The sequence below is a fragment of the Fistularia commersonii genome, chromosome 7 (assembly GCF_037954325.1).
Source record: "Fistularia commersonii isolate RoL2024-O1a breed Wild chromosome 7, RoL_Fcom_v1.0, whole genome shotgun sequence".
NCBI lineage: Eukaryota > Metazoa > Chordata > Actinopteri > Syngnathiformes > Fistulariidae > Fistularia > Fistularia commersonii.
In genome coordinates, this window is record NC_141290.1 from 9,624,117 (window position 1) to 9,636,678 (window position 12,562).

A 12,562-nucleotide genomic window follows, 5' to 3' on the forward strand; every position below is an offset into this window, starting at 1 on the left:
CGCAGCTGTGCGGGGCCGTGCGGGGCCCCCTGGGAGCAGGTGGTCGTGATGTGCAAGTCCTGGACGAACCGTTCAGTAATGTTTTACTGACTCACGAGTCCTCATCTCGAATGACTCATTCACCCACTCATTCCCTGTCGCTCACCGTAAATAAAATAAAAAAAGAGACTGAATGACATGCCATCCTCACTTCATTTGACTAAATATATCATATGAATCACTCTATTAGCCCTATTGGAGGAGTGTGATTTCTTGTTTCCCCCTATTTTCTAGTTTCCCTCCACGATTCTTTGAACGCAGAGTAGAAAATGAACGGCTCCGAAATGAACGGCTCACTCACCAGCTCGGAGTAACCCTTCCCACTCAAAACAAATGATTCACTCACTAGCTCCATGAACGAATCACTTACCAGCTCAAAGTGGCAAACCCCACTCAAAACGAACGATTCATTCACCACCTCAATGAATGAATCACTCACAAGCTCAGAGTAGCTGTTCTGCACTCTAAAATCCAACAACTCACTCAAGGACTCAATTAACAAATCATTCAGTAGCTCAGAATAGCCTCCCTTCTCAGAAAATGGACTCGTTTACTCAGAAATCCGATTCTCTCTCTGAACTGGAGGCGACGTTTCCCATGACTACCCCATAGTGTCAGAACCGTACGGTTACAAGTATAGCATCTGTCACGTGACTCACAGCTGACTGAACGGACTCGTCTCCCCCCGGAGGCCTGCGCGTCATCCATGCATTCTGCATGAGCAGTGCATTTCTGATGCGTCCTGAGTCCGTTTCAGCTCCTTTGCATCTACTGCCAGGCCTCTGTGTCCCCATTAAGCAACCCCCCCCCCCCACACACACACACACACACACTTTGACAATGGCCGTGACTAATAAATCATACTTTCTAAAATTAAAGTCTCCCCACAGTCTTGTAATACAACCCCAAATTCCCAAAAAGCTGGGACATCTTATGCGATGTAAATAAAAGCCGAACGCGGTGATTCGCAAAATCTCTTAAACCGATATCTTATTCTCGACGGAACATAAATCAGATGTGGAAATTGGAGACATTCGACAATTTCTTGGAAAATAATACCTCATTTTGAATTTGCTCACCTCAAAAACGTTGGACGTTAACGATGTCTACCATCGTGCCGCTTCTCGTCTTCTTCCAACAGCAAGTGAGGACAACGGTTGCCGGGGTTTCGTGGGAGGAATGTTGTCGCCATTCTGGTCCATCGGAGGATTCTTGCCGCTCGGCATATTTGGCCCTTCGTTGCCGGATACTTCCTGTTGGAGCATCTAATTTTGACCTTTGACCTTGGCCCCTTGCGTGGAGATACCTTCTGATTTTGTGAATTTTTTGATAATATTATACACTGCAGATTGCGGGATCGTCAAAGTCTTCACAATTTGTACCGCGAGGAACATTTTTCCGGATCAGTTCAACCATTTTGTAGACACACTTTGCCGCAGATAGATTGCACATCCGCCCATCTTTCCATTTTAGAGTCGTCCAAATCGTCTCCAGATGTTTTTGATTACTTCTCCGGCCTTCCATTTCCCCAGATAAATTGCCATCCAATTCGAAAACGAGCCAATATTTGACACAAAATGGTCAAATGTCTCAGTCTCGACACGTGATTTATCTTCTACTGACAATAAAAATATGGGTTTGGGGGAAGTCTTTGCTTTCTGTTTTAATTATAGCTCACGTAGCATCCCAGCTTTTTTTTTTTTTTTTTTTTTAGTCAGGGCTGTAAATGGGACCTCTTTGATTTGTGCATCAGGAAAACCGCAGATGTTTAATGGAAAGCTTGTTTGCACCAAGACGCAAATTGACTTTTTTTAAAACACCTATTAACGTGATGGCGAATTTCTCGATTGCAATGACGCGGCCACAAGTCACCCGATCGCCTTAAGCCGAGATCTGGACAAGATAGCTAAGACTCTCACAACGGCCTGCTTTGCTAGCGGGTCCCGCGGGTGAAATCGTAAATCTCCCTGCAGATCGTGTCGTAGGTGAAAAGAGGGCAGTCGAGGGAGGGCGAGATGAAGGGAAAAAAGATAAATGACAGCAAAGGGCAAATCACTCCTCTGGTTTTAAAACCAGCCACTAAAAGATGAAATTTAATATGTGCCTGGCCGGTGAAGGCCCAGATCGATGGTCTCGGTAATGAGATCAGCGGTTTTGTCTTCATCTTCGCGCAATTAGCTTGGCATCTGGTGCATTACGGTTGTCGCCCAGTAAGAGGCGACACTGACGCACTCAGCAGGACGTCACAATGCAGATTTGACTGTTGAGAACATATCAAGGGAAAGAGGAAATGTTCACCCATTCACCTGAGCTGGTTATCCCGCACTTGGAGTCAACAGGCGGGGTTCATCCTGGTCTGGTCGGGGGTCGCCGAGCCACACGTAGAGACATGCAACCATTCACTCACTCATTCACATCATAAAGAGACACACAAACATTCACCCTCTCATTCACACCTCATATAGAGATGCACAACCAGTCCTTCCAAATATTCATTCTCTCATTCACATAGATACATACAACCATTCACCCTCTTATTCCCCTCTATACAAGCACACAACCGTTGACTCACTCAATCCCATCTCATATATAGACACTCAGCCATTCACCCTCTCAGTCACACAGCTGGACAATGTAGTGTCTCCGATGAACCTCCTGCATGTGTTTGGACTGTTGGAGGAACCCGGAGAACCCTGAGGAACCCCATGTAGACACGGGGAGAACATGGAGACTCCACACAGAAAGGTCACAGCTGGGATTTCAATCAACAACCTCCGTTCTGCGAGGGGGAAGCGTTAACCACCCATCCTGTTCAGTACCGAAGACACTTTTGATCGTAGGCGGTGACCAAGTGGGACGTGAAGCCTCCAAATTAGTTTTACTTTGCACAAGCAAGGAGCTATTTGCATAAGCAACGGGAACCACGGATGGCAGACCTCGGAGGTCAGGAGGACCCAGAGGATCGGGAACCAGTCGGCCCATGTTAGATGATCTGTCGTTGAAAGTCAGAGGAGGGATTGTGAAAAACAGAGAGGTTTATAAGTGGAATGAAAGAGGACAGGAAGTCAGTCGATGAAAGAGGATGCAGAGGAGAAGGCGACCCAGAGAATATTTGAAATGGCACCCCAGCGATATTACTTTTCTTGCAAGAAGCTCTTTTCTAAGAATAAAATGTCAAACCCGGTGCCTTAAAAACCAAGAGATCCCACACTTTCCTCGCAATAGAATGCAAGTATACATTTTGAATTCACAGACAGTTCAATTATTTGGATATTTGTACGAAATACTGTGTAATAAAGGATTTTACTCCTTCGTCAACCAACGCGAGTATCGTTTACTCCGGTCTTTAGCGCCATCGTGTGACGTTTTTTCCCAACACAAAAGTCGCGTAATTTCAGAAAATGAGGGCTAAAAAAAATGGATGGAGAATCGCGCCAGGACACGGCCAATATGGTTATTTGTTAATGTTTTTGTTAATTTGTTTCTTTGTCTCCGGGAGATTCTTTAAGACGTCAGGGGACTGTCGCGGCAGCGAAGCGAAGCGGCGCTTCTTCCGGTGTGCTCGTTTCATTGACGGCCGCAGCCCGGCGGTCTTCGACCGGCCTGTTCCGCCGTGGCCGCCCCGCCCGAGCGCGCTCTCCCGGGTCTATTAACCGAACATACCCCGCTGTCAGCGCCCAAGCTAGCGGTGACCACATCAGTCTGCGAAAGCCTCCGCCGGACGAGAGACTGCAGGCTCATTGCTTTTTTTTTTGTCGCCGTGCGATCCAGCTGAGCGAGAACTGAGACCTTTCAAGGATTATTAATACGCTTCCCCGATTTGTTCCTTTCTTTTGTGGCTCCTGCAAACAATGGCCGATCCCAAATATGCTAATTTACCAGGAATTGTAAGTGGCTAACGCTGTCTAGCAGGCTAGCTTAGAGTGCTGTGTATCCGTTTTAACCTCACCAGTGACAGCTACGTTAGCTAGCCGCCAAGCCGTTTATCAATTTCTGTTTGTGTTTTGCAGCGTTTATAAACGGGCTTATTGTGTAATAAAAACGACTTAGTTTTCGGTTGAGAACGTGGCGAAACACGCCGTCGGAACGCAGGACTTTGAAAATAAAAGAGTTGAGTTAGCCAGGGCGTTGGCCAGGCTAAAGGCTACAAACGATGCATCTTGAAGGCGCAGGGTTGAAACTCGTATTTGTCTCCGGTTTCTCCTACAGGCCTTCAACGAACCGGACGTGTACGAGACCGGCGACCTCCCAGAAGACGACCAGGCTCAGTTCGAGTCGGTAAGTTGTCGTTTTCGAAATCCCCGGAGCTGTCAGATTTGGGAGGCTGGTAAGTTAGCCGGACCCCCCCCTCCTCCTCCTACCGCACACTAAGCTAGCCCGACGTTAGCCGCCACTAAGTGTTTACATGCCACTAAACGGATCTAGTGCTAATCTCGTCTTCTTTTGTCTAATGTCCCATTCACCATTCCGTTATTACAGCGGTTGACATGGTTAATAACTACCTGGTTTCAAAGCACTGGTAGTAGCTGAACTAACTTTCAAAGCAGTCACAGTCCGATCAGTAACTGTAGCTGCTCTGCAGACTTGAGAGAAGAAACCTCCATCTCCAAACCCCCTTCCCAATTTCCTGGACAGCGTCCCTGAAAGTGGACCGCAGGGTCGAACCTAGAGGGCACTCTGTCCACTTACAGGGTTTGTGTTGGTAACTGTTGTCATGAAACTGCTCCCATGACCAGGCAGTGGGTCCGACACTTACAGTATGTCATTCTGGGTTTTGCTGTGAAACGTGTTGCTGACCAGCTGAGTGAAACCTAACCAGCGTTCTCCCTTCCATGTTTCCACACACGTCCCCCCCCCATTCCCCTGTCCTTGTTTTGACTCTTACCCAACAACTCCTTGGATCCTAGTTTGTTCAAGTAAGGTTGGCTCTGTTTTTCCCCACTAAAGCGAGCGCAGAGCTGTGCTGCCTTTTTTTTCTTCCCTTCTTGCATGTTGTATAATCCTCACGTCCGCTCCTCCACGATCTCCAGTGATTTTGGGATGAAATGAGAATGAGAGAAACCGAAGGGACGACGATGGCATTGTAGAATCAGTTTTCTTTTGATTGGTGGCGTTTGGGGTCCTATGACTTCCCTGACAGCATCGCAGCATTGGCATTAAACAGCGATATTGTGTGAAAAGTGAGAACACGTCATTTCAAGGCACCTTCTCTGCCGCTACAAAAGTGTCTGTTTAGGATGCAGGATAATCCTGCGGACTGGCAGAAGGAAGGGCGAGTGACCGATGCCCGACGTTAACCAAGCATTTCGGCGCAAGGGACGACATTTTCATCGACGCACTTTTCACATTGGTTCATTCGTACAAATTCCAAAATGGGATTTCACAGGGCCCGAACTCGACTTGGAGGGAATTAAATGACTGAATTAGGGCTGGGCATTGATGACAAATTTGCGTACGATGCTATGATAACACCCGTATCATTCAAGAGGCAGCAGACAGGTCGGTGATTCACTAACAGAAACACAAGTGGTATATTTATGTTTACATCACCATGTAACCCGTCTTTGCTCCTAACATACGCTTCCCGGCTAAGCACGTCCCTCTTCGTAGGTTTGCCTTAATAGACCAGGTTTGTGTCGAGCCGCTCTCGAGCTTCCCGACCCCATCCCGGACGGGGTTTTTCACACTGACACGTCACCCATACGCATCCCCTCGTGTTCTGAAAATGCAGCTCATATTAAAACTGATCAAGCTTGGGCCTCTTTGCTGAGCCCCACAAATAGATCTGCTAGAGTTCCTCCTGATTATTTGTTTCTCAGGCCCCCCCCCCGTCCAAAAGAAGTCAGGGAGAAAAGATGTGAACGGACCGTCTCGCCGGGGGCGCAGAGGAGCATCATAAGTTGTCCGAACGCAGGACCTTCGGGGTGTCAGCCGCTCTCAGAACACTGCTTTCTTTCTTATCCCCGCCCCGACCCTGCCCGACTGTTCCAGTTGTACGCATGGCATGTGATAACCACATTAATCTGTGTCGTCTCTCTCTCTCTCTCTCTCTCTCCCCCCTTCCTTTTTTTATATATCTCCCTCTGCTCTACCGTTACTTTCTCTAACTCTCTTTGGAAACCCAAGGAGCTGGTAAGAGCCCGACTAACCCTCCTCCTCCTTCCCCCCCTCCCCACGTCATCAGTGCAACTGTCTGATGTGTTGCGTGGTTTGTCTTTTTTTTTTTTTTTTTAATCCAAACCCGTGTGTGATTCGTCCACGTGACTCCGTGGTGTGTTAGTCCTGCCCTTGGCGTCCTCATGGCGGAGAGCGGATCCCTAAACCGTCGCCTATGAGACGATCCGCCCCGCGTCTCCGCTAAGATCACTGATCCAATCACCTTCATCATCATCATCATCATCATCATCATCATCATCATCATTTAGAAAGAAAGTGTGATGGCTGTAGCTTCGGTTTTACGATTTCATTTTTGTCTTTCGCCCATTGTTTAACTCTAGTAAACTCAAACCACGTGATTTATTTTTTTCCAAAACATTTTTTTTACGATGTTGCCATGGTGATACAATTAGGTTGACTCTTTTTGATCGTACTGTGGAACCTTGACTTACATTGACTCAGGAGGTTTCCGAGATCCTAGCTGTTGCTCAGTGGACTTTTTTTTTGTGATCCAAGTCCAGACCTGAGTTAAGAGCGAGCGGGATGAGTGTTTAACGCTGATGTGGCCGCCGCTAAACTGTGACGGAGAGCGTTGTCTGTGTGAAGACAGACGACTTTTACGGGCATTCGATGTGGCGGATGGCAGGAAAGTTGAGGGACGAGGCGACGGAAGAGTCGTACAAAGACAGTCGGGGACAGTTTGATGGTTTTAAAAACAGGAGCGGCTTCACTTCGTCTATAAATGGAGTTTAAACATAAAGTGTAGCAAAGTGTGCTAGTTACATTTAGCAACACATCTTAGCATGAAGTGTGTAGCCAGCAAAATTAAATTAAGCAATTGAGCATAAAATGGAGCGAATGAAACTTTACTTCTCTACATTCCTTTTAATTATGTCTTATTTTCTTTACATTATTTGTTGTTGAAATCTTCTTGTCGTGGCCACCGGACCTGAATTTCTTCACTTGAAGGCGTTTCATCCCTCATTAGAGGCGTCTTCAGTTCAGAACTGAAGAACTGAAGAATCCAGTTGCCACGACAAGAAGATTTCAAGAAATTCACCACGACCTGGATGACTGACAACCTCCACAGGCCTACATTATTCGTTATGTTGAAAGTACATTTTTCTTTTTTTAAAAACATGAGACAAAACCTGGGCTGGAACAGATTAATTGCATTTCAGTTCATTTCAGTGGGGAAATCTAATTTGATATACGAGCAAATTGAGTCATGAGCTCAAAGAAATGAAACTGGTAAGTCAAGGTTCCACTGTATTTAATTTGCCCGCTGCCTAAATCACACGCAAATGATGCAGATCCTCTGTTTTCATTTTATTTTTGGGGGAGAAATTCTACATTTTTGTAATTTGTGACCTCTCCGGGATTATCTAACCAAGGGTAACCAAAGACCTGCTGATTCAGCCCGACGTCCCTCTCACCGCTGAGAACTGTTTGTCTTGAGTGTCCATCGAACTTTACTCTCAAGAGATGATGACCGGTCAGAAAGAAAGAAAGGTCTACCTCGGGCTTTGCGGTCTTTAGGCAAGAAGTGTGCCTCCGATGAGACGGCGATCACGCGGGTCTGACCTTGTTCTCCGCCGTTCCAGGAGGAGCTCTGCAGTGACAGCGTGGAGAGGATCGTGGTCAACCCCAATGCCGCCTACGACAAGTTCAAGGACAAGCACGTCACCACCAAGGGACTCGGTCAGTCGCTCGCCTGGAATCACACTGAGATGGTTTGGATGTGGACAGAGGAGGGGTGGTAAAGATCTGAGTTTTATGAATGAATGGATGGAAAGTGGACGGCAAGTTAGTTAGTTGTGTGAGGAGATGGTTGGCTGAAAAGTGCCATCGGTATGTGACGTTTGCACCATTTTTTGAACGTAGCTCCATCACCGCCCTCCGTTCTGTCCATAGACGATCCCAGCCTCGGGCTGCGCGTCCCTCCTCGCCGTCAGCCCTTCACTCGCTCCGACAGGCCATAATTAGGCCCCCAACATCATTATTCTTCTCATTATCTGCCCCTCACCACCCGTCTCCGTCTCCCCCGCAGACTTCTCCGACCGAATCAGTCGGAGTAGGCGAGTGGGCTACGAGTCCGGGGACTTCGAGATCGTGAGTCGGACCCGTTCGGCACATCTTCGCCAGTTCCCGGCTCATTTACTAACGTCTCGCCTCTGTTCATCTGCTCCCCTGTCGTCTCTGCAACCAAGCTGGGAGAAGGATGCGGCATCAAGGAGACCCCCCAGCAGAAGTATCAGCGCCTGGTGAACGAAATCCAGGAACTCAGTCAGGAAGTGGAGGCTATCCAGGTTGACGGACACACACACACACACACACACAGTGTCTCTGCAGAGGTGTCACCCGTGTGAAGATGTTATTCATGAGGAGTCTTGTCTTCTGTCCGCAGACGGCCACCAAGGAAAGCAACGCCGAGGAACGTCTGACCCCCGTGGTGCTGGCCCAGCAGGCGGCGCAGCTCAAACAGCAGCTGGTGTCGGCCCACCTGGACTCGCTGCTGGGGCCGCAGGCGCACATCAACCTGGCCGACCCGGACGGCGCCCTGGCCAGGTGAGCCGGGAGCCGCCGGTCGCACGATTTGGTCCGACCCCCGAAAGGCGGGAGGGTCCGGCGAGCACATCGGAACGAATCCCGTTTATGTATCTTGGCCTCCAGGCGTCTCCTCACCCAGCTGGAGGTGGCCAAAGGTGGGCGCGGCGGCGGCGGGGACAGCAAACCCACAGCGGCGGCTAAGGGCCCGGACGGAGTGGTGCTGTACGAGCTGCACAGCAGACCGGAGCAGGAGAAGTTCACCGAGGCCGCCAAGGTAAAAGCTCGCGACAGGCGCAGCTCCGCGGGTGTTTGTTTCTATTCCAGTGGTTGGAATATTCCATGGCTCCGTGGATGGGAGAACAGACAGGAAGGTGTGTGTGTGTGTGTGTGTGTGTCAGCGTGTGATGCTCTTATCAGCGCCGACCATGTGTCGCCTTTCTCTAGATGGCAGAATTGGAGAAACGTCTGGCTGAGCTGGAGACGGCGGTTGGCTCGGGATCAGACAAGCAGGTATGTAGCCTCCACACACACACACACACATACACACACACACACCCTCTTAATGGTTCTATCACCCTGGCTTGCCTTATCTCCCCTCCCCCGTGATTTTCACGCCCCTGCATCATCGTGGAACGCCCACTGAAATTCACCTGCTCTCTGAATCCGTCGTGTTTCCCTGACAGGGGCCCCTGAGTGCCGGCGCGCAAGGATCCAGTGTGATGGTGGGTAGTCTGACGCCGCCTCCAGGAGAACTGGGTCACACTTCAAAGATGACAGTGGCTCCTTCCGGATTGTTTGTTTTCCCTTCACACACACACACACACACAACACACACACACACACACGTGGGCTGAACACGCTGCGTTGCCTTTTTTTCTTTTTCTATCTCAGGAAACCTTAGAGCTCCTACAGGCCAGAGTCAACGCCCTGGATTCCTCCACTCTGGATCAAGTGGAGGCCAGGCTTCAGGTACGGCAGAGTAGAGCCACACACACATACACACATACACACACACACACACACACAAAGACACAGACACGTGATATTCGTATGCGCTGCCTTTGAAACTTGTATGAATTTCTGAGGGCTTATTGTTGCTGTTTTTTTTGTTTGTTTGTTTTTCTCGTTTTTTAAGCCGCCCCAGCTCCTTCTGGAATAAACCTTCGTTTTCATCTGGCGGAGGGGATTCATTATTCAGGCGGGCTGGGAGGGTGGCGCGAATACAAAAAAAAAAAAAAATTGGTTTGAGTTTGATTTTCCACCAATTAGCTCCGGAAACCTTTCTCCCTCACCATTGTGAATGTAAACATCCCACCTGGGTTTCGATTAAAGAAATAAAAACCCAATTTAGAGCGAACGCGCAAGAGGATCGTCGAGTCCAGTTATTCTGGTAATGATCTCCAAGCCCTCCTCCCCTGTAACTCCCCCCCTTTCTTCTGTCCTCCTCCAGAGCGTCCTCGGGAAGATGAACGAGATCGCCAAACACAAAGCAGCCATCGAAGACGCCGACACGCAAAACAAGGTCCGTCCAGTTTCTTTTCAGGCTCGTGCCGCTTTGAACGCGGATGTCTACCTCGCTTCAGATCTGCTGGAGATCCGGTTTTAATCAACATACTTATCATCCGCGGGTGTGATTCATTCAAAACGAAGCAGTGGAAGTGTTTGAAGCTAACGGCGAACCCGTCGTCCCGCCAGGTGTCGCAGCTGTACGACGTGGTGCAGAAATGGGACGCCATGTCCACCTCCGTACCCCAGGTGGTGCAGAGGCTCATCGCCGTCAAGGAGCTGCATGAGCAAGGTGACACACACACACACACACACACACACACACACACACACACACACACACACAGGAAACGGGTTCTCGGAGGCATGACGTGGGAAAAAAAAGAGACAGCTCAGCGTTTAGTCAGATCCAAAGTTGTGGATTTTTCAAATAGGAACACCAGATCCTGTCAGATTGTTGATATCTTCCACTCCCCGTTGCTCGAATCCATCATTTCAGGACAAAACCGAATCACAGCTGCCGCCAGGAAATAGACCGGACCTCCCAGGGCGTCGGGGAGGAGCCGATTCACGTTACACGGTGCAGAAACTTTGGATAGATCCCACCTCAATGCAGGGCGGCCTTCTGCCTCAACCGGACAGAGACAGAAAGCAATAGTGCGATAGCGACGGGGACAGACATAACATCTGTATCTGCTAATTGCAGTAGAAGTAATCATTACATGCTAACAGCTGAGATGATACGCCCTTAGCTGTGGTTTTCAAAAAAGAAATAACAACGGCGGACGCCTGGTGAGATCATGCAAGCCACGCCCACCTGGGAATCTGACCAATGAGAGAGCCCAGGGGGCACGGGAGACGATATGAGGTTACCATCACGCACTGAAGAAGGAATATGAGGTGCATCGCTAGGGGCTAGGCTAATGCTAACGACAAGCTTTCTCAAAAGGGAAGGTTTTAAGCCGGTTGTTAGTCAGAGAAGGTGTCTTTCCCCCGGATGGAGATGGGGAAGGGGGCATCCGAAGCTGTCAAATAGAAAAGGAGGCGGAGCACGCGGCAGAATTAGCATCCACCGCGGGGGGACGTCTGTGTGCGACAGACAAAAGATGGGGATTAGATCCAGGCAGGGAACGGATTAGACCCCAAACGGTGGCTTTCTCCTCCGACAAAAGGGCCGCAAACAATAGACAGAATCGGGGGTTGAAACATCCACAGCGCTAATGGAATTAAGGCTCAATCTGCCGCTAAACGTGCCCTCGGGCCGGAGAGAGACACAGTTTTTTTTTTTGTTATATAAATCCCATCATCTCAAAGCAGAGCCTCCGATGTGAGGAGACGCCTGTCCCAGCATCGGCCCGCTCCTCAGACGACACCACAAACGAGAACGTGAAGAAACGTTGTCATCTCTGAACATTCCCCATTTCTCTCTCTCTCTCTCTCACCCCACCTGTCCGGCAGCCATGCAGTTCGGCCAGCTGCTGACCCACCTGGACACCACGCAGCAGATGATCAGCAACTCCCTGAAGGACAACACCACGCTGCTGAGCCAGGCAAGCTGGGCCGCCGCCGTCAAACCGACAAATCAACGCGAAACATGTCGTGGCGTCCGTGATACTCAATCATTTCATCCCTGCGGGAACCCTAGGTGCAGCAGACGATGAAGGAGAACCTGGTGGCCATCGAGGAAAACTTCGCCGCGCTCGACCAGCGGATGAAGAAGGTGTCCAAGTAGACGGGAGGCGGAAAACCCGGAACGGGGGAAAGAGCAGGACACGGACACGGGAGGAGGAGCCGGCGGTGGAGAAGGTGGAACCCCGTCCTCTCCGGCCGTCCTCCCCCCTCGGCTCTCCTCCTCTGCCTGCCGCCTTTCACACAGCGGAAAGTTGGGAAACACCAAATATTCTCGTCTGCTTCTGCCCTCTTTGATTAAATTAAATGAAATCGACTCTAAACACCTGCCGACACCCCCTTCCTCCCCTCCCCCCGCGCCCATTTTAGTCTGTTATAGCGGCGACGAGGAGGAGCGGGTTGGAACCGGGCGCCGTCGACCACGTAGGAAAAGGATTATGTGTTGTCCGGTGGCGGGCTGGGGTTCAGGGGGGTCACGGGAGGAGGGAGGAGAGCTTGTAAATACGCCCGCGCACATTATCATTTCTGTATCTTTACTGTTATTATCGCCGGGGCCGAGACCGGACGCCAACAAACACACACAAAACTGTCACTCTGCTTTGTCGTTGCCTTGAAGAATCGCCGCCTGTATCGTGCGAGCCGGTCCCGGAGAGCCCCTCAATAAAACTACGTCAGATGAAAA

At 49.8% G+C, this 12,562-nt stretch overlaps 1 protein-coding gene across 1 annotated transcript; it reads left to right on the top strand.

The window, feature by feature from the left end:
* The first annotated feature begins 3,716 nt into the window (after window positions 1-3,716).
* On the top strand, window positions 3,717-12,562 carry dctn2 (dynactin 2 (p50)). The gene is made up of 14 exons (XM_086149722.1): window positions 3,717-3,926; window positions 4,249-4,317; window positions 7,800-7,896; window positions 8,246-8,307; window positions 8,406-8,504; window positions 8,603-8,763; window positions 8,869-9,019; window positions 9,190-9,255; window positions 9,429-9,467; window positions 9,637-9,714; window positions 10,196-10,267; window positions 10,441-10,543; window positions 11,710-11,801; window positions 11,897-12,562. Exons 1-14 carry the CDS (start codon window positions 3,891-3,893, stop codon window positions 11,981-11,983), a joined length of 1,212 nt encoding a protein of 403 aa, XP_086005848.1. The 5' UTR covers window positions 3,717-3,890; the 3' UTR covers window positions 11,984-12,562.

Excerpts from the sequence above, each read along its gene's own strand:
- dctn2 (XM_086149722.1), top strand. The coding sequence starts at position 3,891 with ATGGCCGATCCCAAATATGCTAATTTACCAGGAATT. Across the intron at positions 10,268-10,440 it reads ACGCCGACACGCAAAACAAG|GTGTCGCAGCTGTACGACGT; the intron begins GTCCGTCCAGTT and ends TCGTCCCGCCAG. Across the intron at positions 11,802-11,896 it reads ACACCACGCTGCTGAGCCAG|GTGCAGCAGACGATGAAGGA; the intron begins GCAAGCTGGGCC and ends CGGGAACCCTAG.